The sequence below is a fragment of the Haliotis rubra genome, unplaced genomic scaffold (genome assembly GCF_003918875.1).
Source record: "Haliotis rubra isolate DU_JTF1 unplaced genomic scaffold, ASM391887v1 Scf743, whole genome shotgun sequence".
NCBI lineage: Eukaryota > Metazoa > Mollusca > Gastropoda > Lepetellida > Haliotidae > Haliotis > Haliotis rubra.
The window spans coordinates 119861-143979 of NW_025767461.1; the positions used below are offsets into that span (position 1 = coordinate 119861).

Here is a 24119-nt window from a genome sequence, read left to right on the forward strand (position 1 = left end):
TTTTGTATGTTGCCAGAGTGTATTACCAATGATCTTGAATTGAGATTATCACTTGTCAGTCATAAAATAACAAGGTTTCCTTATAGCAGCCAGTCCTATTGCCAATCACTATAACAAGACAAAGTCATCAATATCCACCGTAATGGCAAAATACTCTTCATGAATGTGTCTACTAGTTATGATTATGTCAAATATTTTGGTGTGTATATTGCAAAGTGAAGGGAGAGGATTGAAAGGTTTTTAAGTTCTGCTCCCAGAAATGAGCACTACCACCAAATTCAGTCGAACTAAAACGTGTTGCCATAAAAATACAAAAAAATTATTTTATTCAGAATCCCAAAACTATCAAAAGGCACCAGTCACCGCTTGACTTATGTGCCAATAGTGAACGTTTTATAAGTTCTGCTCTGGAAAAGAGTACAACCACCAATTTCAATTAAAGTCAAACTCGTTGCCATGGAAACAAAAACAAATTTTATTGAGAATTCCAAAACTACCAAAAGGCACCAGTACACCACCAGACCAATCTATGTGCCAAGTTCAGTGAAAAAATATCGAACAGTTCAGCGGAAAAGACGAATGTGCACAGACTGACAAAGTCCATTTTAATACCCCACGCAAAATGCGTTAAGGGGGATAACAAGAGTTAACAGATAATGACAAATTGCCTTGGCAGAACAAATCATCTGACTGTTACACTAAGTCCTACAAGGCTGGCCTGTCCAACTTGATGACAGTATTCCTATCTAATCAGCATGTCAGTAACACAACTACCATGGAACTGGAAATGCCTTTCACAAATTTCAAAAACACCATAGAACTGGGATACGAAACACTTTGTATTTGTATGGCAAGTCTATTTAGAATAATATGAGTTGGTATATAACAGAAAATTGATCGGCAAATAAGTGCTAATGAAAAGCCAATCTACATAAACACAGCATGAATTGTTTAAACAATTCTTAGATACAAGAACTATGTGTCCTTGGAAAGAGTGACAGATGTGATCGAGACAGGCCACACTGACAAAGTTCCAAGATGTTGATGTAGCACTCTTGGGAAAGATCAAATTCCACAACAGGAACCTGATCGGCAAATAAGTGCTAATTAAAAGCAAATTTACACAAAAAAACAGCAGGATATACCCTGAACATGGACATTATAAGACTGTACAAAATATTTTTTATAAGTATACTGTCTAGTTTTGAACACACACATCGTAACTCTGACTTTACAATCTCAATAATGCATATAGCATTCTGGCACAACACAAGGAACTTTGAACGACTGAAACATAATCTAGTCTTAAGAATCAACAATTGTTTGCCACTGATATGGCAATGTCCCCCGCCGCTAAAGAAGGGAATATCTATATTTATCACTTTTTATTTTTGGGTCACATACAAGATGCCTGAAAGGACTGGTGTCTGCATAATCACCCAATGTAGGCTGTCAACATACTTGAAAACATTGGGTGCAATATTTCATGAGATATCACGTTTTTAAATAAGTTTGAACAGCTGTCAAAGTGTCGTGGTGACCTTGAAGATAAGGTCAAGGTCACCCAAATCAACTGGTGTCTGCGTAACCCCCCCAATGTATGCTGTTTAAGTGTCTGGGACCCCCATCTTGTTGTCCAGGACCCCTGTAAATTAAGAGTATGAGTCCCAGGGACCCTCAAATACTGGAGTCCATGTAAATCCCTGAACAAGTGAAAACAAATGACTTTGTCCATGAACAGAGAGAGACAGAAAAAACTATGAAAAGTCTTCCTGCCAAGATTCCATGATTTTAATGTAGCACTCTTGGGAAAGATCAAATTCCACAACAGAAACCTGATCGGCAAATAAGTGCTAATGAAAAGCAAATCTACATAAAAACAGCAGGATATACCATAAACATGGAAATTAGAAGTCTGTACAAAATAATATTTTTAAATATACTGTCTTGTTTTGAACACACACTACTATTGTAACTGACTTTACAATCTCAATAATTCATATAGCATAGCATTCTCACACAACACAAGGGACTTTGAATGACTGAAACATAATCTAGTCTTAAGAACCAAAAAGGCTAAAACTGTGTACTGTAAGTTATAACTCTGACAATCAAGAAGGATCACTGTGCTCCAAGGTACAACTACCGGTCGATGGTCTACAGATTACTGATCTGGACCTCAACCTATTTCACTCAGCTATGAAACAAACAACCAGAATACATGTATTTTTACTCTGCTCTTGGTATTATAATTATTTAAAATAACAAGTGAAAACAAATGGCTTTGTCCATGAACAGAGAGAGACAGAAAAAACTATGAAAAGTCTTCCTGCCAAGATTCCATGATTTTAATGTAGCACTTTTGGGAAAGATCAAATTCCACAACAGAAACCTGATCGGCAATAAGTGCACAGACAGTAAAATGTCAAACTACTCTCCTACTAGAGACAACTTTGTGATTTACCACCAAACACTCAGACCTTTAACGCTCTATTAGCCTATACAAGGTGAAACCCACTTGGTAAAACCATCACAACGTTCACCATATCAAACAGAGGTAATGAGTTCTAACCTGTCTCATGATCAGTGATCGAAATAACGGCCGGCCTGCCTGCCCGAGGCGGTCAACTTTCGTCTCAGGCTGCCTGAAAAAATCTCCTTCAACCCGATTGTCTGGCTGATAAGTTTAAGACTAATCTACTTACTATTCACTCTATCAATCCATAATTATCATGTCATATTTTGATGATAAAGATTATGAAAGCAGGATTGCAAGGCACTTTTGAAATGTCACAGACAGGGGATGTGACAGTGAGTATTTCATGCTTGATGTTTTGCATTTGCTTAATTAATACACATTTGAACCAATGATTACAAAATTGCAATATTTGAGTCAAAAGTGTGGGCAGGCAACTTTGAAGACAGGCAGGCAACTTTGAAGACAGGCAGGTAATACTTATTGGTCACCTGCCCAACTATATGGTTGAGTTTGAAACTTATTTCAATCACTGCTCATGATGTGACAGTTTATCATGATTTGACCATCTAGATCGTAATGTTTGATATACACTTGCTAGTCCGGAAACTATTGAACATCTGGATAAACTAGAAGGCGGATCTAGACATGGATGCAAGGATGCACATCCCCTTTTAGACGAATACTATAAATATACAGGACTATCAAACATGACTTGTTTCACAAATTATTTGCACTCAAATTAGGCATCATGTATCGCATAGCTCCTTCACAAAAACTATTTACAGGGAGTCAAATTCTCATCCAAAAGAGACTGTCCAATCAGAAGATGAAAAAACAACAACATGCAAATGTCCTAATGCCACTTGTCTCCTGACAATACCCTGTCTCACCTGATTGATCTCCTTGTCAAACTCCTCTTGTTGCTGCAGCAGCATCTTCTTGTGCAGCTGCTCCTGGGTTGCCATGTCGGACTGCAGCTGCCCCGACTTCTGCAGAGACTGCGACATCTGGTGAATATGCTGCATGATGGTGGGGTCATTCAGGATGTTCTGAACATTGCTGCAAACAGGCACCACTTGGTCATCTTTATTCTGAACATCATCTTACCATTCATTCTTCTCTGATGGGCAGTAATCAGGTCACTAGTCAGTGACCTCAGCCATTAGTCTGAAGCCCAACCATCATAGAACTGTCTCAGGTTCATGGACCTTTAGTAGGTTCATGTGTATGCCCTGAAGAACTCAGTTGTAAACATTGGGAATCGAGATAACTGATCACTATTACTGTTCACCATTTCAGAGAGTATAAAGTGTACCTCCATTCTTGGAGTGAGTGAGTTCAGTTTTACGCCGCACTCCGCAATATTCCAGCTATATGGCGGCAGTCTATAATAATCGAGTCTGAAACCAGACTTTCCAGTGATCAACAGCATGAACATCGACCTGCGCAATTGGGAACCGATGACATGTGTCAACCAAGTCAACAAGCCTGACCTCCCGATCCCGTTATTCGCCTTTTGTGGCAAGCATGGGTTGCTGAAGACCTATTCTACTCCGGATCTTCACGGATTTGCATTCTTGTAGAAAAGTACTGAAGGAAATTGCTATTTCATATTGTGTGCAGTAAAACAACTACATAGATTCTGGTGAACTAAATGCTGAATTCGTAAACATAAAGATTTACTATTTTAATTGCATTTCCTGATATAGGGGGCATAATTTTATCCACAGAAATGAACATTGTAATGTGACTGTCACGAAGCACATGCAGGCAACATCAAGCAGCTGCAGGACAACTCCAGTGAGGAAATGCCAGGCTGTACCAAGTTTATCTAAAAGTAGGAGTTTCTATTTCAAATCTTCTTTACTTAAAGGTGAATAATGTCCACTATTTCCTTCTTTTAAAGACACCCACAACTCCTCATCTCATTCTGCAAGATATTGGTTTGTTTGTCTTAGAAAATAATAACATGACTTGTCAATCATGTTAATCTTATACCGATGTCTCCACTCTGTGACAGAACTATACGGATGTCTTCTCCATCAAGTATTGTTGTGAATGTCGAACTCAGAACATATAAAGTCAGGATGAGGTTGTGAACATAAAATTTACAACAATCAAATCACCATCAGAATGACCTTGTCCAAGCAAAATCAAATCCCACAGCCCAGAGCTAGCATTCAGATGCATAGCTTCCTAGCTCTTTCTCCAGGCAGGGAACTATTATATCAGAGTAAAATATGCAATTGCATGTCACAAGAAGGAAGAAAGACTGGATTCTACACAGAACTACACTACATATAAGTAAAAGTTTCATTACCCGTACCCAGGAATTCCTCCCTGGTGACCACCACCCTCCCTCCTCTCATCATCCTCATCACTCTCGCCATAGTCAAAGTCAAGCAGTTTCTGAAACAATCAATCAAACACATAAAATGTAACACATCCTTCTAAAATTTTGAAAGAGTCTGAGCATCTAAAGAGGTGAGTAAGTTCTGTGAACAGAGTTTTGATTTGTTTGCAATCACATTATGGTCTGTCAGCCTAATGTGGGATAAAAGTATACAATAAAGTACGTCTGACACTTTACCACTTTGGTGAAACCCATGACTGAGTTTCCTTTAGACAAACAACAATTTGTAAATAGGGCAACACTTATACTACATTTAATTAACAGTTCTAAGTTAAGAAAACAGATATTCAATGGAACAATCTGTTACCATGGTGACCCACCTTGTTGAAGCCTGGTTCTGGTGGCCCCTTCCCTTCTCCTCCTGTCTTGCTGAGCAGCTGGTTGGTAAGTGTTTGGATCTGTGCCAGTAGGTTGTTGTCAATGATGGGCCCAGCTTCTTGTGGCTTCTGCATAAGCTCGGTCTGCTGCATCAGCTGCTGTTGTAGAATATGCAGCTGTTGCAGCTGATGCTGCTGGGAGCTCAGGCTAGTTGCTCCCTGCTGGAGATGGGGAAACACAGATGTAGGGATGTGTCCGAGTCAATGAATATTGATTTGTAAATCTTTTCCTTGAGAAACACAAATAGCTAATGTCGGCATGTGTCTGTCTCTATCTACTTAACCACAAGGTTTTGCTCCTTGCCATTTCCTTTAAGAGATACAGCCTCATCCATTCTCCATAATTCTATCAGCAACCCAAAACGACAGAAAAACTTCAGATTATTCAAGAAAACGCCAAGCTTATAAGGGACTGTTTACAATTTATGGCTACTAGGGAGGTGGGGGGTTGTCAGCAATTTTGTACATAAAGGGGGAAGGGTCATTGGTTTTGTACATGACATGCATGGGGGTTGGGGGCAGCTTACTTTGTACATGAACTTTGTGGGGGGAGGGAGAAATTTGTGACGAGGTAAAATGGTTTGAGAGAAATGCTGCTGTCAGCAAGGAAACTGACACTCTTGCGAATAAACCCAGGTTGTCTATAGTATTGTCGGAAATAGAAAAAAACTGTTTTTAGGCTGTTACTCTGTATCCCTAAAATTTACACAATTGCAAATAGCATATATGTCGAAATAACCTACTTTGGCCTAACTGGGCATTCAGTGGGATGCGTAATACGATATCCAGAAAAGCATGTTCACTCATAAAATCGGGCAAAACTTAGAAAAAATACGAATAGCTGCTGAAAACAATAGATCAGACTATAGATGGCAATTAGGTCGTTCAGCCAGGTATGACGACAGACTGTCGACTCACCTGGCATGAAATGCACGTGCTGCCTACAGGCACAAGGGGTCATCTCAAAGATATTTTGTGCTTTTTCATGTGTGTTGACTATGTCTCATCTACTGATTAACATCTTAAATGTCTTTCTTTCATAAAGTTTATGTTGAGATATGTATGAGAGTATGATACCCCAAAACCATAGGAACGCATCGTAGTACATAGGTGGCATGACCACCCGAAGATCGACAGGACTGGATATTATTTGTAAATTGTTATGACGTGCCGTGTACCTCCCCAGTATAATTGCCCTAAAGGATTATCTTATCTTAGCTGATATCTCTATTCCCAAGCCCGACCCCAGGTTTTGCTTTTGAGGCAACCCCTCCTATCTGTTTCTTTTTATAGTGACAGTGAGACTGCATGGTAGCTACATCCTTAATGGTTTCGGCATAAAAGATATTATTTTTTACGTCAGCTATCGTATATAATGAATCTACATCTAATTTCAAATTGGGCATTTAAAAAGTGTCCTTTGTAATACAATATACCCGCACACTAATTTGCATAAAGCCATGGTCTGTTCCAAATAAGTCTTTTTGGACTTATAAAAAAACGCATTGCTCATTTCTGCACTAATTTCCCCTCAGTAAAGTCCTTTTTCTCCGTTTCCTATCTCTCTACCACTGAGACTGTAGTTAGGCCGAACTTAGTTTAACAGATATTTCACATATCAACTACATAAATTGTAGAGATAAATGAGAAAACAGTTTTTTTCTATTTCCAACAGTACTATAGTACGAACCATCTGTATATATTCCTGTTGCAATTAGTCAAACTCTAATTTACCTCTCCTACTTTCGAAGATCCTTTTCACTTTTCAGATTGCATGACGAGAAAAGACACCCCTTTTACATAACCTTTTCAGAAGTACCTTTTTTCCCGTCAGTCAGTATTTACAAAAGTCTAAATACTTCATGTTTAAGTGTCCCAACATTGCCTATTAGACCTGGGGTGTGTTGCAAGCCGGGAATCGCTTAGAGTAGGCAAATGAATCACTTATCCCGGGCTTGCAACACCTTGAAAATGGCGGAGCGATTACCGTTTGCTCGCCTGGTCCTAATGAAGAATGTATTAGAAGAGTTTCGATGCCGAGCTGATGCTTGTTGACAACTATACTAGCCACATAAAGAAACATAGATTCAGAATTGGAATACAACACAGCAAAGACAAAATGATGTAGACACTTTATAACCTGAAGTATCAGACCAAAACAAAATGTCAAAAGAACAAACAATATCCATAACGATGACATCAGAAGTTCAATACCGAGAAGGGGGGTCCCACGACTAAGTCACAAAGTCAATAACAGGTATGACCACTGTGTGTGTGAAGCACAGCAGTGCATTGACAGCGCACAGAAGCTACCAAATGAACATGGAAGGCCTGCCATATATACTCCGAATCCCGTGCCAAGTCACAAACATTATCTGGAAGGATGTGGAAAACAGTGTAGACGGGACTGCATTTCATCTCACACGTGCTCTATTGGGAAGAGATCCGGTGAATCTGCAGGCCAGGGCCGTAATATGACATTGTTCTGGTGGAGAAAATCCATTTCAACCCTAGCCATGTGAGGACTAGCGTTGTCTTGGTGAAATGTCAATCCTGGTCCACGACGTTCCAGAATCTGATCCCTGTAGCCTAACACCGGTGAGATTGCCCTGAACAATCACTAGAGGTGTTCTGTGGCGTACTGTTATCCCACCCCAAATCATGACAGAGCCACCTCCAAAACGATTCCTCTCAACGATACAGTTGTGTGTATAACGTTCCCCTAAACGCTTTAGACATTTTGGTGCCAGTTATTATGGGAAATCAAATGTTGAACCCTGATTCATCTGTAAACACAACATTCCTCCACCATATTCAAGGTTGGCAAACTTGATTTTAACACCATCTTTGACAGTTGTCTCAATGATGGTATGTCAGAATGGGTGATGTGGCAGCTTTGTCGTAGTTGAATCCAATATGAGAAATGATACCTGACAGTGTTGGGATGGATACGGCGCAGTGGAATGGTCTGGGACGTGGCACTATCGTCTGGAACCTGTGTCTGAGATGAGTCACCCGAATCCATCTGTCCTGTCTTAGCATTGTTACTCGGGGACGCCCAGAACGTGGGTGGTCGGCGATGTCATTAGTGCTTCAATAACGCCTGACCAATGCAGATATCGTGTTATGATGGCTGCCACCTGTTGTTGGCTCAGTCTTGCTCGAACCATTCCAATGACTTCATGATGTTGAGCAGATGTTAATCTTGGCATGATGTGAATGTGACTTCTCATGTGAATTTGTGAACCAAAGATCAAGCTTTCGACAGTGACAGCAATTTCTGAGTTTCACATGTGTGCAGCTGCACGGGCCGCACGTGCAGTAACAAATTGCAAGTCCATAGGCCACCATTAATGATGTCACGTCACCTGGTACATGCATGAGCGTTTGATTGTCTCCAATACGTGCTGTGTTCACACCTGCATTTATGTATAAAGACGCTGTGTGCCTATATTTATATTTTTTGTGTGCAGTTTGAACCTGTGGAACAAACTGAGGATGCTGGGATGTAAGCTGCTTTTGCCAATTTCCCAGCTGATCAACTCAAACAATCTGTTCAGCAATTGTATTCAAATTTCCCTAAGCAGTTATTTTGGTTTGAGAACGAAACAACCTCATCCAGAGGCTGAAAGATAGCACTCTCTTATGGGGCAAATCGCTGTACATGGCTTGATTCTCACAAATATTTGAGACCCCAGGCCTTAGCATATAAGAGAAAAACATCAATGCAAAAAGTCTTGGAAATGTTCATCTACAAGGATACTACTGTCTTATGACAAATTTAACTGGAGAACTGTATACCTCATCTGTCTGTTGTAGTAGCTTGGTGACAGTAGCCAGCATGTCATTCTGTGTTGCCAGGACATCCTGTGGAGCTGGCTTCGTCTCCATGTTGGAGCTGGCCCCTGCATGTGCCGGTCCTGCCCCTGGACCACCATGGCTCTTCTGCTGGTGTGCAGTCACCACCTTCTCCACAGCACGTTGAGCTGTCAGAAAAATATATGTGTCAGAAATAGTGTATGTACTCTTCAATCAGCATCTGAAAACTTTCTAAAAGGTTTTCTTTACCCAACTGCTAGCTAGACTGATAATGGCTGTCTTATTTCATAACTCAAGTAAAGCATTTGTTCATGTTTGTACATTTACAAAAGAGTTTAGACACTGAAAACTCACCAGTTAACACCCTGTCTACATTATTGGGTTCAGCAGCAAGATCCAATAAAGGCTGAATCACATCCACTGGAAGGACACTATTTTTCTGCCAAAGGTTAAGTACCCTGACAACTTTGCTCTGAAAGAGAAGTTGAATGTGACTGCAGATGATACATGGTTCAAGTAACTAGAAAAATATCTGGGACGGCATACTGGTTTGAAACTTATGTGTAACTAAAAATACCTATACTTCAAGCTTATCACTCTGATCTAAAACAATATGTAACTATGAGTAGCATGTACAAAATGGTCAAAATCTCTTAAACACACTGACATCTATAACTGCTTAGGACTATGGGACTATCGTGCAGTCCATCCAGCAGTGATACTCACCTTCTCATCTGGGGGACACTTAAACAAATTCTGGAAGGTGGAGACTATATTCTTGGTAAACCTTGGGGCAAATGCATCTTTGTCAGAACCAAACTGGTGGCGGGATTGTCTGATTATGGAGTCTATCACATACAAACCGGGAACTTTGTACTCTGGTTTACACTGAAACACATAAAAACATTTCATAAAAAGCAAGAAATTATTGATCCCAATCTCCTGATTGAACTCCTGAAAAACTGATTTGTGAACCAATTCCTACAACTGTGTGTTAACAGAATAACTACAACAACGACAGTGAAGCCCGGGATAGAAACACTGAATGGATGCTAGAATTAACAAGGGGTGAGGGTTATATTATAACAGACTATTGTCGAGGTAGATTACACCAAAAGTACAACATAAAATGTGATGAAACATACCTTTTGAATGAACTTTTCCACACTTTGAACAACATGCTTGTAGAACTTGATGGCCTTAATGGCACATTTAGTGACATTTGCCATTTTGGCACGTGAAATAGGAGGCCGAACCTCATATAATGAGGAGAGCTGAAACGAAGAATAAAAAGTAACATCAACACACAAATCTTCAACAACTTTCTGAAACATTATTTTGCTAAGATATATTCTAGTTGAATCATGTTGACAGATCTACACTTTTGTGACTGCAATAGTGATGCAATAGTTGTAAACAATTGTGCCAGTACGGTGATAGTACTAAACCAAATTTAAGGCTCAATATTCAATATATTAAAAGCAGATACTCAAACGACAAGGAAATAACTCTCAACTACTGAAACTATCAACTGCTATGGATACTGCTGCCTTAACAGAAGATGGCACCAAGGGCCAAAGTCAGGATTAACTTTTACAGTTTACATACTAGATGACAAAACAGTAAGTAGATGAACAATGTTATATTTAATTAGCTAAGAATAGCATTGCTATTTCAGGGTTGAGGTATGAGCAATCATGAGTCTGTCAAAGGTGGGCCAAAACTGACACCAACTACAGAAGGATTTGCAGAAGTAAGTACATGTATTGCAGTCATTTGGGTCCTGACATATTTATTAACCCTACAAATTTCAACTCACTTTTTACAGAAAGTGACTGCAAAGTAGTGTGGTCATTCACAAAATAGTGGGGTCATTCATTCATTCACAAAGTAGAGGGGTCAATCATTCAATCATCTTATAGCATTACATTAACTGACTGAGTTTGGTTTTACGCCGCTTTTAGCAATATTCCAGCAACATCACGGCAGGGGACACCAGAAATGGGCTTCACACAATGTACCCATGTGGGGATTTGAACCCGGGTCCTCGGCGTGACGAGCCAACGCTTTAACCACTAGGCTACCCCACTGCCCCCATTACATTAACAACAAACAAGATCAAGGATTTGCTCCTTGCTAAACACAGCACTCCACAATATTCCAGCTATATGGTGACTCTGTAATTATTGAGTTCTCACCAGACCAGAGTGTACTTATGAGCAATAATCAAATCTGAATACTCATTCAAACCAAGTCTAATCCATCAAAACGTCAATTCTTCCCACAATTCTCAAAGATACTGGCATGCTGACCGTTAAGATCCAGGTCACAGATTTACACTAGCCATGTGTCACTGCTTGTCTATAACCATAACGCTTTACTTGATGATGCATGAAAACATTACATAATAGTGGCATGGATCATAGCAGAACAGTGGTTGATACAATGAAGAATGTTCCACTATCTGCAGGTATGAGTCTACAATTCTTAGTCACTCTTACCTTGCCGACCGTCATTGTCAGTGACATTTGTTTTCAGTAATAATAGTGAAAAACTAAAAGAAAATTACTGAAATTTCTAAAAATGTCCATTACAGCTAGCGATCATTTACAATGCAATGATGCTTCAGGGCAATGTCAAATTGAGGAGCTGGTGGTGATCCACTGGTACTATCACCTGTGAAATAGTGTCACAATTGCAATGCCCAAGGAACCCAGTTGTCAACAATCCACACCACCTGGCATTCTGATGTACACTCAACACAATCTAATTCATAAATCCTGACAATATTGCACAAGTATCTCACTCAACAGTGATGGCATGTTAGCTAATTATGTGATAAATATTTCGCTGGGGGCATCATTATCCCAACTTGGGGATGATGCATAGGACTATTTTGACCAGAAAACACTTCTTTCTGGTGACGATTATCCAGTACTATCGTACAATTCAAGAGTGGTATTTGGAAAATGACTAAAGTCTCAAATTCAGCTTTGTGCAAGACAAAATGAATTACACTATATATGACGAGTATTGGCCTAAATTTTGTAATGCAATTTTGTTGCAATGTGAATCACAATCGATTACTGGGTGCAGCTAGCTGTAGTGCTGATTAGCTCAGACTACCAATCTGGCTACTGCTTCACAAATTATTTGGATCAAGCACCACTTTACCATCATTTTGGTTTGCTACCTTTAACTGATCAAACCCCCCTTTTACTCTCCATCAACCGCCTCTGTGGTGTAGTGGTTAGAGCGTCCGCCCGGAGAGCAGAAGGTCGCGGGATCGATCCAAGACCATGTCATACCAAAAGACGTTAAAATATGGTACTTGTTGGTCCCTGCCTGGTGCTTGGCATTATTGGGTACAAGGACTGGTCGGTTCGAGTCAGTATAATGTGTCTGAGTGGGGTATTCAAGCTTCACTGCGGCATGGTATCTCAGTGGCTAGCACTTTTAAAACCAGCTTCAGTCTGGGCTAGTACAAGCAGCCGCACATACACACACATGCACGCCGCATATGAGTGAAATACACACGATAAACCCAATTTCACCTAACACACCCCCCACCCCTCCATACAGTCAGGCACCACTTGCCAAACAACCCATAGTTTATGGACCTATGGGTGAACTGTAAGGTAGGGTATGCCTAATAAAGTGCACTTCTGCCAACCATTTTCTCCACAAAACTAGCTTAAGTAAAAAGTTAAAAAGTACAGGTTATCCCAATATTATACAATAAGATTTGTTCAAGGAAATAGTTACCCATAACCTAAATCGGCAATTAACAACAAACTCAAAACTTGACATTGAGAGGAACAGTAATGGAAAGGCTTTCACTTTACATTAACATCATATCTGACACAAATACCTGTTTTCTTGCTAAAACTACTTCTATATCTCTTAGAATGTGAAGTGACATCATAAATTACAGACAACACAATAATTGTTAAATGTTCGATGATTGTTAAATATCTATATGTTCTGGCTTTACAGCAATCGTGACGGTAATAAACATCAAGGACAAAATAAATAAGAAAAACACACTACGTTTTGTCGTGATTTCGCTTCCAATATAGGCTAGCGACGTTCATATATTTCCTACTCGCGATACATCAAGCCATTTCTAGAATTCTATCGGTGTTTTTCGCGTGAGGCGAGCGAGTACTGTACCTAATCATTTTACAAACGCACAACACTAGAAACTTATTTGTAAACCATGACACGATAACAATGCAACAATGGAGTTGCGAATGTTTGGATTCCACCACCACCGGCGTGGTGTCCATGCGATAGTTGTACCCTTGGCAAGCTTCTTCTTGTTTATAGCTTAAGATATTAATAACTAGAAATCAAATGGTGCTCTCTGATATATACCTCATTGTTGAAAGCTCTAACGGCCTCCATTATGAGCTATTTCGTCCTCTTTAAAACGAAATAGAATATATATTCGCAACGCTTTGGTATGTGATCCTCACATAGCGTGCTGAGCAAAATGGCGGTAGGGATGTAGCCCATAATTTTGCCTATCCGAGTTGTTAGTCTCACGTTCATTGGTGTTTTATATTTCATAAGCCAATGAAATCAATCGTTGTATTAACAATATCCAAGAGAAAGTTAGAAAAGTCACACTGGCTTGGGAACGAATCGAGAGTAATAAGAAAATCCATTCAATGAATGTTTCCATACAGACGAAGTGACTACAGCATATATTCACAAAGACGTGACAGGGAATTCTGAAATGCGAAAGGAAGCTTTTGCGAACTCTCTTAAGTTTCTAAAAATAAATCAATACAAATTGACAACTGATGTTGCAAATTAGTATGTGATACATATAACACAATATATACACCTCTGTCTCTTCTACAACTTAAGAATTAGACCCCTCAGTGTTCAGGTAATCACTAACAGGTACTAGTGGAGACATATCTTCCTAAATAAACGGAACACCATAACATATTTTGAATATTCAATTAGTATGTGATACATATAACACAATATATACACCTCTGTCTCTTCTACAACTTAAGAATTAGACCCCTCAGTGTTCAGGTAATCACTAACAGGTACTAGTGGAGACATATCTTCCTAAATAAACGGAACACCATAACATATTTTGAATATTCAATACGGATTAACACACCAATACAGATAAGAACCTGGAAATCGAATGACGAGATAATCTAAAATGGTTCTTTTTCAATATGACCAAAAGGTCTATATGTATATGTATGAGCTATCCAGAGAAGGACAAGACATAGTGGATTATTTCAATGTGCATTCACGGATCCGTCAACACAAAATAGATCACAAATCGTATTTGATTCCTTAATTTTGCTGTACCCTCATACGCATTCAATCACGTGGCTTTCGGAAATAGCTCCATGGCCTATGTGATTATGTATGGGAGATGTAATGTTCTCGCTGTCAGATTACGTCTGAAGCTTGTAAGTGTTTTAAAGGGTGGTTGATGTATTGATAAACCAACACATCAAATCTGGACGCAATACAGAATAAATTAAAATACAAACCAAATACTGGGGCCCATATAGGGTTGTAAATGGTGATGGCTACAGAAATGTTTGGTGACAGACTGCATAGTTTACAGCATGAATATATTTTGTACTATAGATGTTTCATTGGTATTTAATATGGCAACTAAATGAGCCAATTCTGCATGTTATTACGAAGTAGAGAATAACAAACCTATTGAGGGCCTCACATGAACAACATACGACAATGTAGAGTATGAACTTGAGTGATAGACCTACCATTATACAGTTTAACTGATTTTCCATATTATTTTATTTGGGGAAGTCAAGTTAACAACGAGATTGTAGGATGTTTCAGGATCTTGAGAACCTTTTTTATGTGTGGTCTTTGTAGTAATAAATTAAGCTCAAAATAAATTTAGCTCAGCATCTCAACACTTCTGTTTACATTGTATGAAAGAAGTAACATATATATGATGCTCAAAGAGATTCAGGTTAAGAATATATGTCTGACAAATTTTGATAATTTAATTTCCATGCCACACTATTTGTCTGTTTCAGGGTCAAGCACAGGAATGTGAAGCAATCATGTGAAGGAACAATTAAGTATGAAGTTAAGGAAATATCTGAAAACTGTGAATTTAGAACGATGCATCCTTTGTCTGGGAGCAGCCTCATTTCTTGTGTGGATAATTTTAGGTATGTATTTCTTGCCCCAAAATCACGCCACTCAAGAACCTGGTCGACATTCTGGACGTCACCAGTGGAGGATATTTAGGGAAGATGATCCAAACCCACTCCTTCAGAAACGCCCACCATTGCTGTTTGAAAAATTGTCTGAGAAAGAAAGACAAACCCATTCACCCCCAAAGGCAGACAAGCAGACACCATATTTGAAAAAACAAGATGGCAGCAAGGGAGCATCTGTTAAGGAGAAATTGGAGCAAATCCACAAGAAGAAACTTAATGAAGCTGGATTTAAAGTTGACACCAAGGGATCAGAGACATTGCGGGATCAGCCGATCGTTAACTCTGACAATAAACATAATCCAGTGCTTAATAAACTCCTCCATTTACACCAAAACAAGCTCAACAAAGCTGGCTTTGACGTTCAGTTCAATCAAGGAAATGCTCCCAAACTGGCTGGCTTGGACTTACCAATGATAAATTATAACGTCCACTTATTTTACTATCCCTGGTACGGTAATCCACAAACAGATGGGAAATATTTTCACTGGAATCACAGGTTTCTCCCGCACTGGAATAAAGCAGAAATGGTGAAATGGCCCCTTGGGATACACAAGCCACCTGATGACATTGGCGCCAACTTCTACCCATCTCTCGGTCCCTACAGCTCTGGTGATCCTGAGGTGGTTGAAAAACACATGAGTGAGATACGGAGCACAGGAGCAGGTTATGCCAGTTAATGATTGGATGAATTAGTCACACGTTGTGCACGAAAATTAATATACACCAATATATGTGTAAAATATACTGACTTTATTGTAGTGGTATAACATCATCAACATGATAAGTCATATCACAAAACTGCTTAATATATGATTGTTTGATGTTAGAAATATCATGCCAGTCTGTAAATAATCTACCCCCAGTTGCGATTAAAACTATTTCTGGTTTCTACCACCATATATTGCTGGAACTTTGCTCAAAGCAGTGTATAATATTTCTCTCATTATTAATCTGATAGATCTAGTAAGCCAAGACACCGTATTCCTTTATGAATACTCTCCTTCATGACTAACCATCCATTGCTCATTGACAGCTTGATTGAACCTAGGATTGATCAAGTTTAGTAACTTCTTGCTCAACAAGTTTACTTTTTAAAAAATATTAATACAACTAATGTAATCCAATGATTATCCAACTTAATGGAGGTTAGTGTGACAACCACGTAATAATGATAATGGCTGGCATCATTAAACCCATCACAGTCAGTGCACTGAAGGAAAAGTAAAGTGTGATTGCTATTTACAGGTTATAGTATGATATATATATATAATCACATATAATTAACAGAAAAGATAATTTGTTAAAAGATTAAAGTTGTCTATCGACATATGTCTTATATCATTTGATATAAGCTTCTTTCTCCTGTTCTATCTCTCAAATCATATTTAACTTGGTAAATGTTTATAAAAAGTGTCAGCTAATATTGTAGTTCAAAGTGTACTCTATTTCAGTGTCACAATCCCTGTGTTGTGCTTCCAGGAGTGGTGTCGGTGTCCTGGTACCCCCCAAGTGATGCAGATGAGGAGGGGATACCCCCCGACCGACTCATCCCACTCATCATGGAGAAAGCCAACAAGTTCAGTCTGAAGGTGAGCTGTTGTATTGCTGAATACTTTCCAGGGGACTCAACCCATCGTTACAACTGGAATTTGTCAGAGTTAGGCTTTGAACAACAACACAAAGTGTAACAGTTGATCAAAGAGAGTTATTCACCCGGACTACATGTTGATATTTCCCAGTGCTGCTTGTATTTAGTCACTTTCCTTGTTTGCCACACCCAGCAGTATTGCAGCCATATGATGGCAGTCCACAATAATCCACTTTGTACCACACAAGTCAGGATGTCTAGCCACCTCATCCTGTTTGCAGGGTGTGTTTGTTGACTGGATGTATCTTTGTCTACAGGTGACATTCCACATCGAGCCCTACAAGAACAGAAGCCAGCTGACACTGCGAGCAGATCTCCAGTACATCCTGAACACATACGGTCAGCACCCCGCCTTCTTCAGGATGATGCACAAAGGGAGGCAACTCCCGTTATATTACATCTACGATTCCTACCTAGTTCCAGCCAAAGACTGGGCTAAAGTGTTCAGTCCTAAAGGGGAACTGACGGTGCGTGGAACAGATCTTGATGGTGTCTTCGTTGGCTTGATCGTTGAGAAGCGACACAGAGAAGACATTGTCACGGGAGGCTTTGATGGCTATTATACGTACTTTGCAAGTAATGGATTTACTTACGGCAGCACATGGAGGAATTGGGGAATCATACAAGCCTTTGCCAAGGCAAAGGGTCTTCTGTTTATACCCAGTGTTGGTCCTGGGTATGTCGATACACACGAGTGAGGCCTTGGAACAGTATAAGTACCAAGAGCAGAGATCACGGGAAATATTACGAAATGTCCTTTGAAGCTGCCGTTAATGTTAACCCATCTCTTATTTCAGTAACTTCCTATAATGAATGGCATGAGGGCACGCAGATAGAATCAGCCGTTCCTAAAAGAAGTGACAATTATATCTATGATGATTATGCACCAGGAGGTCCACGGTATTATCTTGACCTGACAAAGAAATGGATTGCACACTACTCAAAGAGAAAGAAAACAGATCTTTGATAGTTGATACATTTGTTTTGTTTGTCTATTTTAAATTATGACCATTGTGATTTTATATTTGTATCTGTTGGGGGAAAGGGTTATGAGTGTATTTTGTTATGAATGTATTAATTTTATTGAAATGTCTCAGGATCTGGTCTGTGATATCTTGTAATGTTATTCCGAATCTAACTATTGAATCCTCTGTGATCATGCTATGCTGTGTTACAGTTGCACAAGGTGCCACAATTTGCTGTGTGGAGTTGTGTCCCTTAGTTGTGCCTGAACCTGCTGATAATAGGTTAGAATCCGAAATTTGTCCTGATTAAGATCCTTGATTTGTCAGCACAATGCATGTCATCCTGTAGGAGCACCTAGTCCAGCTATATTTGTGTGGACAAAGCAAGGCTTCCAGGTCCTGCGCTGGTTTTTGTGTTTCATATTACTAAACCATACTAAACCAATGCCAATCTTCTCTTGCAATAGCTGCTAATCAAACTAGTTCTCTTGAACTTCCTGTTTATTGAGGGTAAGATGTGGTACATATAGCTCTGTATTTGTTAATTCCAGGAATGACAGTTATATTAATAACCACAGTTCCTGTATCATTGTTTGTTCAGCTTCATCTGAGTGAAAGTGTTGGACTTACGGATGCTTCTGTACTGACTGACTGACTGTTTTTTTTACTGATTGGTTGTTCATCCGATGTGGTGATGGGATTGTCTGGGGGGAGAGAGAGTGAGTGAGTGCATGTGTGCGTGCGTCTGTGTCTGTCATCTGTGGCTATTGTTTTTGTGTACATCAGTATGTACAATTATTCAGAACAGAACAAAATTGATCTTGTTTTATGACATAAGAAATTTTTTTTTACAATTCTCATGCCTTTGTACAGTACAACCAGAAATTATTGAGAATTTAAAGATTGTGCATTTTTAATTTTTTTTCACTCATTACTCACGTATTAAATGTGAATATTAGCAAAACATAACTCAAGATTCAAAGACAGGTGAACAGTTAGTATTTTGTCAAGTCACCATGGGCAGCAATGCAGGCTTCAATGCGGCGGGGCATACTACTGATCAAAGAAGTTAAAAAGTCGTGGTCCATGCTGTCCCAATATCTGACCACCTCTTCTTTCATTTCAGCAATATTTGTCAGATTTTTCTTATTGACACTTTCCTTCATAAGTCCCCAAACATTTTCTATTGGATATAGGTCAGGGCTATAGCTTGGCCAATATAATAATGTCATATTTTGGGTCCGAAACCAGGCCTGTGAATGCTTTGAACGATGTTTGGGTCGTTGTCCTGCTGGAAAATCAAAAAATTTCCATAGAACACGTGAGCAGATGGAAGTAAATGTCCCTCGAGAATATCTGTGTACCGCTCACTGTTCATATGATTCCTTCAAATATACACAGAGGGGCGTTGCCCCTAACACAGGTATGCCACCCCACACGTTACATTTCGGACTGTACTTTGGGCGCTGATACAAAGGTTTTTCAATTTGTTGGGTCCAGAATTTCAGTGTATTAGGAAACAGCCACACAGAACTTTCATCTGAGAAAATCACATTGTCCCAGTTAAAATTTCTATGCTGTAAGCACCAGTTCAACCATCGCTCCTTTTGTTCAGGTTTCATGATTGGTGATGGAATTTCTCGACTTTTCTGCCAACCCATTGCATGCAGCTAAGTTCTAATTGTCTCCTTACAGACAGCCACAGTTCCTCTATCAATCATATCCAGCCTTAAGTTTTCTAAACTCCTTCGTTTGTTTTTAGAAACAAGAATACCAAGCCGCCTCCTGTCACCGACAGTCAATTTTCTGGGCCTACCTGCGCCTCCCCGGTGCTCAATGCCATATCCATTTGCAATATTTATCAAAACACAAACAGTGGACAAAGGGATGCCTGTTGTACTTGAAATCACTTTAGCTGATCTGATATCCTTGTTATAATACTCTAAAATCAACTTCCTCTTCTCCAAATCATCCATACTGAGGATCACTGAAAATGTCGTCTGCTAGCAAGTAAACAAAGGGGGATAACTCTTCACAAACTAATGAAAAAGAATTAACGGAGTTGTCTCTCTTGAATGAAACCAAGCACTTGATAGCTGGTCAAGGTTGTTTATACTAGAAATCCAATTAAACATATTCCTAAAATTCTCAATTTCTGGTCATACTATATCATCCACAGATACTTATGTAAGTGCTCTCCTCAAAGACACAATGTATACAGCACCCATATATGGATATATATACAAAATGTTTGCGCTTTGTTAATGATCCTTCACCTGGTCATTAACACTGATGATGTTGGTTCTTGGATATAAAGCACACTACTCCAGTTTTGACCGAGGCAAACACATATTCTAGATATATTTAGTATATACTTGCCATTTCTGGTGTCCCCCCACCGTGATGTTGCTGGAATATTGCTAAAAGCAGCGTAAAACCAATCTCTCTCTCTCTCTCACTCACTCGCTCACTCACTAGTATATACTTGACATATGAAAATCATATCATGAAGATCCGGGTTAGAATTGATCTTCAGTAACCCATGCTTGTCGTAAGAGGTGACTAACGGGATCAGGTGTTCAGGCTCGCTGACTTGGTTGACACATGTCATCATAGATCGATGCTCATGGTGTTCATCACTGGATTGTCTGGTTTAGATTCGATTATTGACAGACCACCGCCATCATGCTGGAATACTGCTGAGTGCAGTGTTAAACAACAACCAAACCAACTATATAACATTTCAAATCAATTGTATCTCACTTAACATTCATTACAAACTTGATTAAACACTAATAATTAATTCATTATGGCCTTTATTGTGTGTTTTACTGGCAAGGTGAAAAAATAAAATATTTGAAAAACAAACCATGGTTTATTGTGATATATGAACCCAAGCAGATGAACATCTCGAGCTATGTGTACATTCGCACACTGATGCAGTCTAAGTAAACTTAGGCTCAGTATTATTCGTTACACTGCCTATACTGATCTAACAAACTCTAGTAGAAGGTCGATCTAATATGGTATCTGAAATGGCTGTCTTTTTAGTAAGATGTTAGAGTTATGCATGAGCATGCTTTTTAAGAAAGAGTTCTTCTGAAGACAAGTGACGAGTTGATCAAAATTGCAAATGGTGCAGGCTTGCCCAGTAAATACTACCCATCAAAACTTTAGACTCACCTAAAGTATTTTCTACATGTTATGTATATATATATACTAGGCACATAAAGAAACTGTGCATACAAAAATTTAAAATCTAAATTTATCAAACCTGCGTAGACACATAAGAATTGAAACTCAGAGATTAGTGACATGTATCCAACATGCATGCAGTGGGTTCGTCCTTGAGACGTGCAATAGGTTGTTGCACGTGCATTCCGGGAAAGAGAAACAGAGCAAATGAATGCCACACAATACTGTCACTTTGGAAAGCTCAACCCCTGCCCTTGCGATCGTTCAAAAAAAAAATTTAACGGCTATTGAAACGCATAGCATGCCAAGGCTCACGTCTGCTCAACGTCATGAGGCCATTGGGATGGTCCGTTGGGGAATGTCTCAACGACAAGTGCCTGCACATTTCCACTGCCACCGGAACACCCTTTCTGCACTGGTGAGACGCTACCAGAACACAAATGACGTCATCGATCGGCCACGTTCTGGACGTCCACGTGTAACAACGCCAAGACAGGACAGATGGATAAGGGTGCGCCATCTGCGCCACAGGTTCCAGACTGCAGTGATGACTGCCCGAACCATCCCAGGACTTCGCCGTATCCACCCCAACACAGTTCGACAACGTTTACGTCATCACGGGATCAGACCACGACGTCCCGTCATACGGCCTATCCTGACACAACGTCATCGACAAGCTCGCCGGATGTGGTGCCGAAATCATGTCCGCAGACCCTTGTTTTTGGTAGAGAAATGTTGTTTTTACAGATGAGTCCAGGTTTAACATTTCCCATAGTGATGGACGTCAACGTGCCTATAGACGCGTGGGAGAACGTTATGCACAGGCCTGTGTCTTGGAGAGGAATCGCTTTGGTGGTGGTTCCGTGATGATTTGGGGTAGAATAACAGCACGCCAAAGAACTCCTTTGGTGATTGTTCAGGGCAACTTAACTGGTGTGGGCTACAGGGATCAGATTCTTCGACCTGTGGCAATTCCTTTTCTGCAACGTCATGGCCCTGGGTTAACATTCCAACAGGACAATAACCGCCCTCATACGGCAAGGGTTGCTATGGATTTCTTGCAACACCACAACGTTGACTTACTGCCTTGGCCTGCAAATTCACCGGATCTCTCCCCGATAGAGCATGTTTGGGACGAGATGGATCGACGTCTACGCCGTCTTCCTCATCCGCCAGATAGCGTCCTTGACCTTGCAACAGAACTTGAGAGAATCTGGCGTGACATCCCACAAGCCTTCCTTGCACGTTTGATAGGCTCTATGCGTCATCGATGCACTGCTGTTCTCAATGCCGATGGTGGACATACCCGTTATTGAGCTTGTGACATGGTCGTTTGACCCCTGTCCCGCTTGTGGACTCGTGACGTCAATGTGATTGACTTTTCAATTGAAATTCTCCCGACTTGTTATGGTCTCATGATCACTCCATTAAAGTTTATATGTACCTTTGACATTGTACTTATCAACTGGGATAATACTGGGGTATTTTGACTATGCACATAATTTCTTTATGTGGCTAGTATATATGGTTACAGCGAAGATGAATTTCTCCACTAACTTGGGGGAACCAACTGCAAACTTTATGCACATGAATTGTTCGAGGATCATGCATCAAATTGCTGAAAGCATGTGCAAATATCGTTAATGTGAACAGCTGCGTTTTGGTGTAAGGTTTTGCTAAGAACTCGCCAATTTTCACTGATTTTCATCATTTACTGAACTCATGACAATAATCTTTTCAACATTATGAATTTGTTTTACAATACATCAGTTCATGTGTAAACAGTACCTTTAAACAGTATGGAATATTTTGCAAAATCTAGTTTAGAACAGTTGGCTATAGTACGGTAGATGTTTTTGTATAAAAGAGTCAGGATATCCTTGGAAGACACGAGAATGATATTTTATTTCACATATAAATAACCAATGTCTTGGGTGTAAATATACTGCTCACAGTTTGTAAAGGATCAAGTTTTGATGATGTCAGCAAAACCTGCCACCAGATCAAGATTAATTTATCCCTAATGCTGTGGTTGCCTTTGCAGCACATCAGTCTTGTGGACAGAGGCAAGAGGGCCGTGTTTGTGTATCTTCGCAGATGGAGTAGCGTTCGCTCGTCTCGTTAAAGGTTCCCCAGTTTGTAAAACCCATTCTGGCGTCTTCTGCCGCGATACTTCTGGATATAGCTGTAGGCGACGTAAAATCATATCACTCACTCACTCGCTGTGAATCGGTGGACGTCAGTTGAACACTGCTTCAGTGTCAAAGACTTTGATATTTTGTGAGTGAGTGAGTTTAGTTTTACGCCGCACTCAGCAATATTCCAGCTTTATGGCAGCGGTCTGTAAATAATCGAGTCTGGGCCAGACAACCCAGTGATCAACAGCATGAGCATCGATCTGCGCAATGGGAAACCGATAACACGTGTCAACCAATTGACAACCCGTTCCGTTAGTCGCCTCTTACGACAAGCATGAGTTACTGAAGATCAATATTCTAACCTGGTCCTTCACGGGTGGATATTTTATGACGATAGCAGGTAGGTGCATAAACAGATACCTGAAGGTGGATCAACATAACGTCACGCCGCAGGGATATTTGGTGTCCGTCGAAATGTGATCAGCACGGCATGGAATCAGTAACAGACGTTTCAATTAACTACGAGGCAGGTGGTCGACAGCGTTCCAACACACAAGGTGCTTTCTCCCGGCACTTCTTGATCGTCAGAATCAACTGCGGAACGCCAGTGGTGTAATGTCTCTACTCAAGCAGTACTTAATGGTCTCCGTGAGGCTGGTCTCCGGTCACGTAGGACATGTATTCCCATCCCACGGACCCAGCGTCATGAGAATATGATCAAAATGGAGGGGCGCCGTCCTGCTTTCAGGCGGGATCATCAAAGCTACTGGAAACAGCTGGGAATAAAGGCAGGTGCACGCCACAGGGCTGACATTCTGGACGTGTACTTGAGATTGTACGCTG

The 24119-nt window shown here is 40.1% G+C and overlaps 2 protein-coding genes across 3 annotated transcripts in view; one reads left to right on the top strand and one right to left on the bottom strand.

The window, feature by feature from the left end:
- LOC124259951 (SR-related and CTD-associated factor 4-like) overlaps positions 1–13588 on the bottom strand; it is a 35675-nt gene extending 22087 nt beyond the window's left edge. The window contains exons 1-8 of one of the 2 annotated variants that reach the window (XM_046694173.1): positions 13466–13588; positions 10234–10362; positions 9815–9976; positions 9443–9560; positions 9071–9255; positions 5213–5431; positions 4806–4888; positions 3370–3538 (exon numbers count right to left, since the gene is read on the bottom strand). In XM_046694173.1, the coding sequence (XP_046550129.1) occupies positions 3370–3538; positions 4806–4888; positions 5213–5431; positions 9071–9255; positions 9443–9560; positions 9815–9976; positions 10234–10362; positions 13466–13495 (1095 nt within the window). In that variant the 5' untranslated portion in view covers positions 13496–13588. Of the gene's footprint in view, positions 1–3369; positions 3539–4799; positions 4889–5212; positions 5432–9070; positions 9256–9442; positions 9561–9814; positions 9977–10233; positions 10363–13465 lie in introns of both variants that reach the window. The other variant, XM_046694172.1, reaches the window with a different exon arrangement.
- An 859-nt stretch (positions 13589–14447) lies between these two features.
- On the top strand, positions 14448–18775 carry LOC124259947 (glycoprotein endo-alpha-1,2-mannosidase-like protein). Its single transcript, XM_046694169.1, is given in 5 exon segments — positions 14448–14535; positions 15142–15993; positions 16810–16919; positions 17236–17664; positions 17667–18775. Coding segments are annotated over 4 exon segments (1623 nt in total). The 5' UTR covers positions 14448–14535; positions 15142–15188; the 3' UTR covers positions 17946–18775.
- The last annotated feature ends 5344 nt before the right edge of the window (positions 18776–24119 follow it).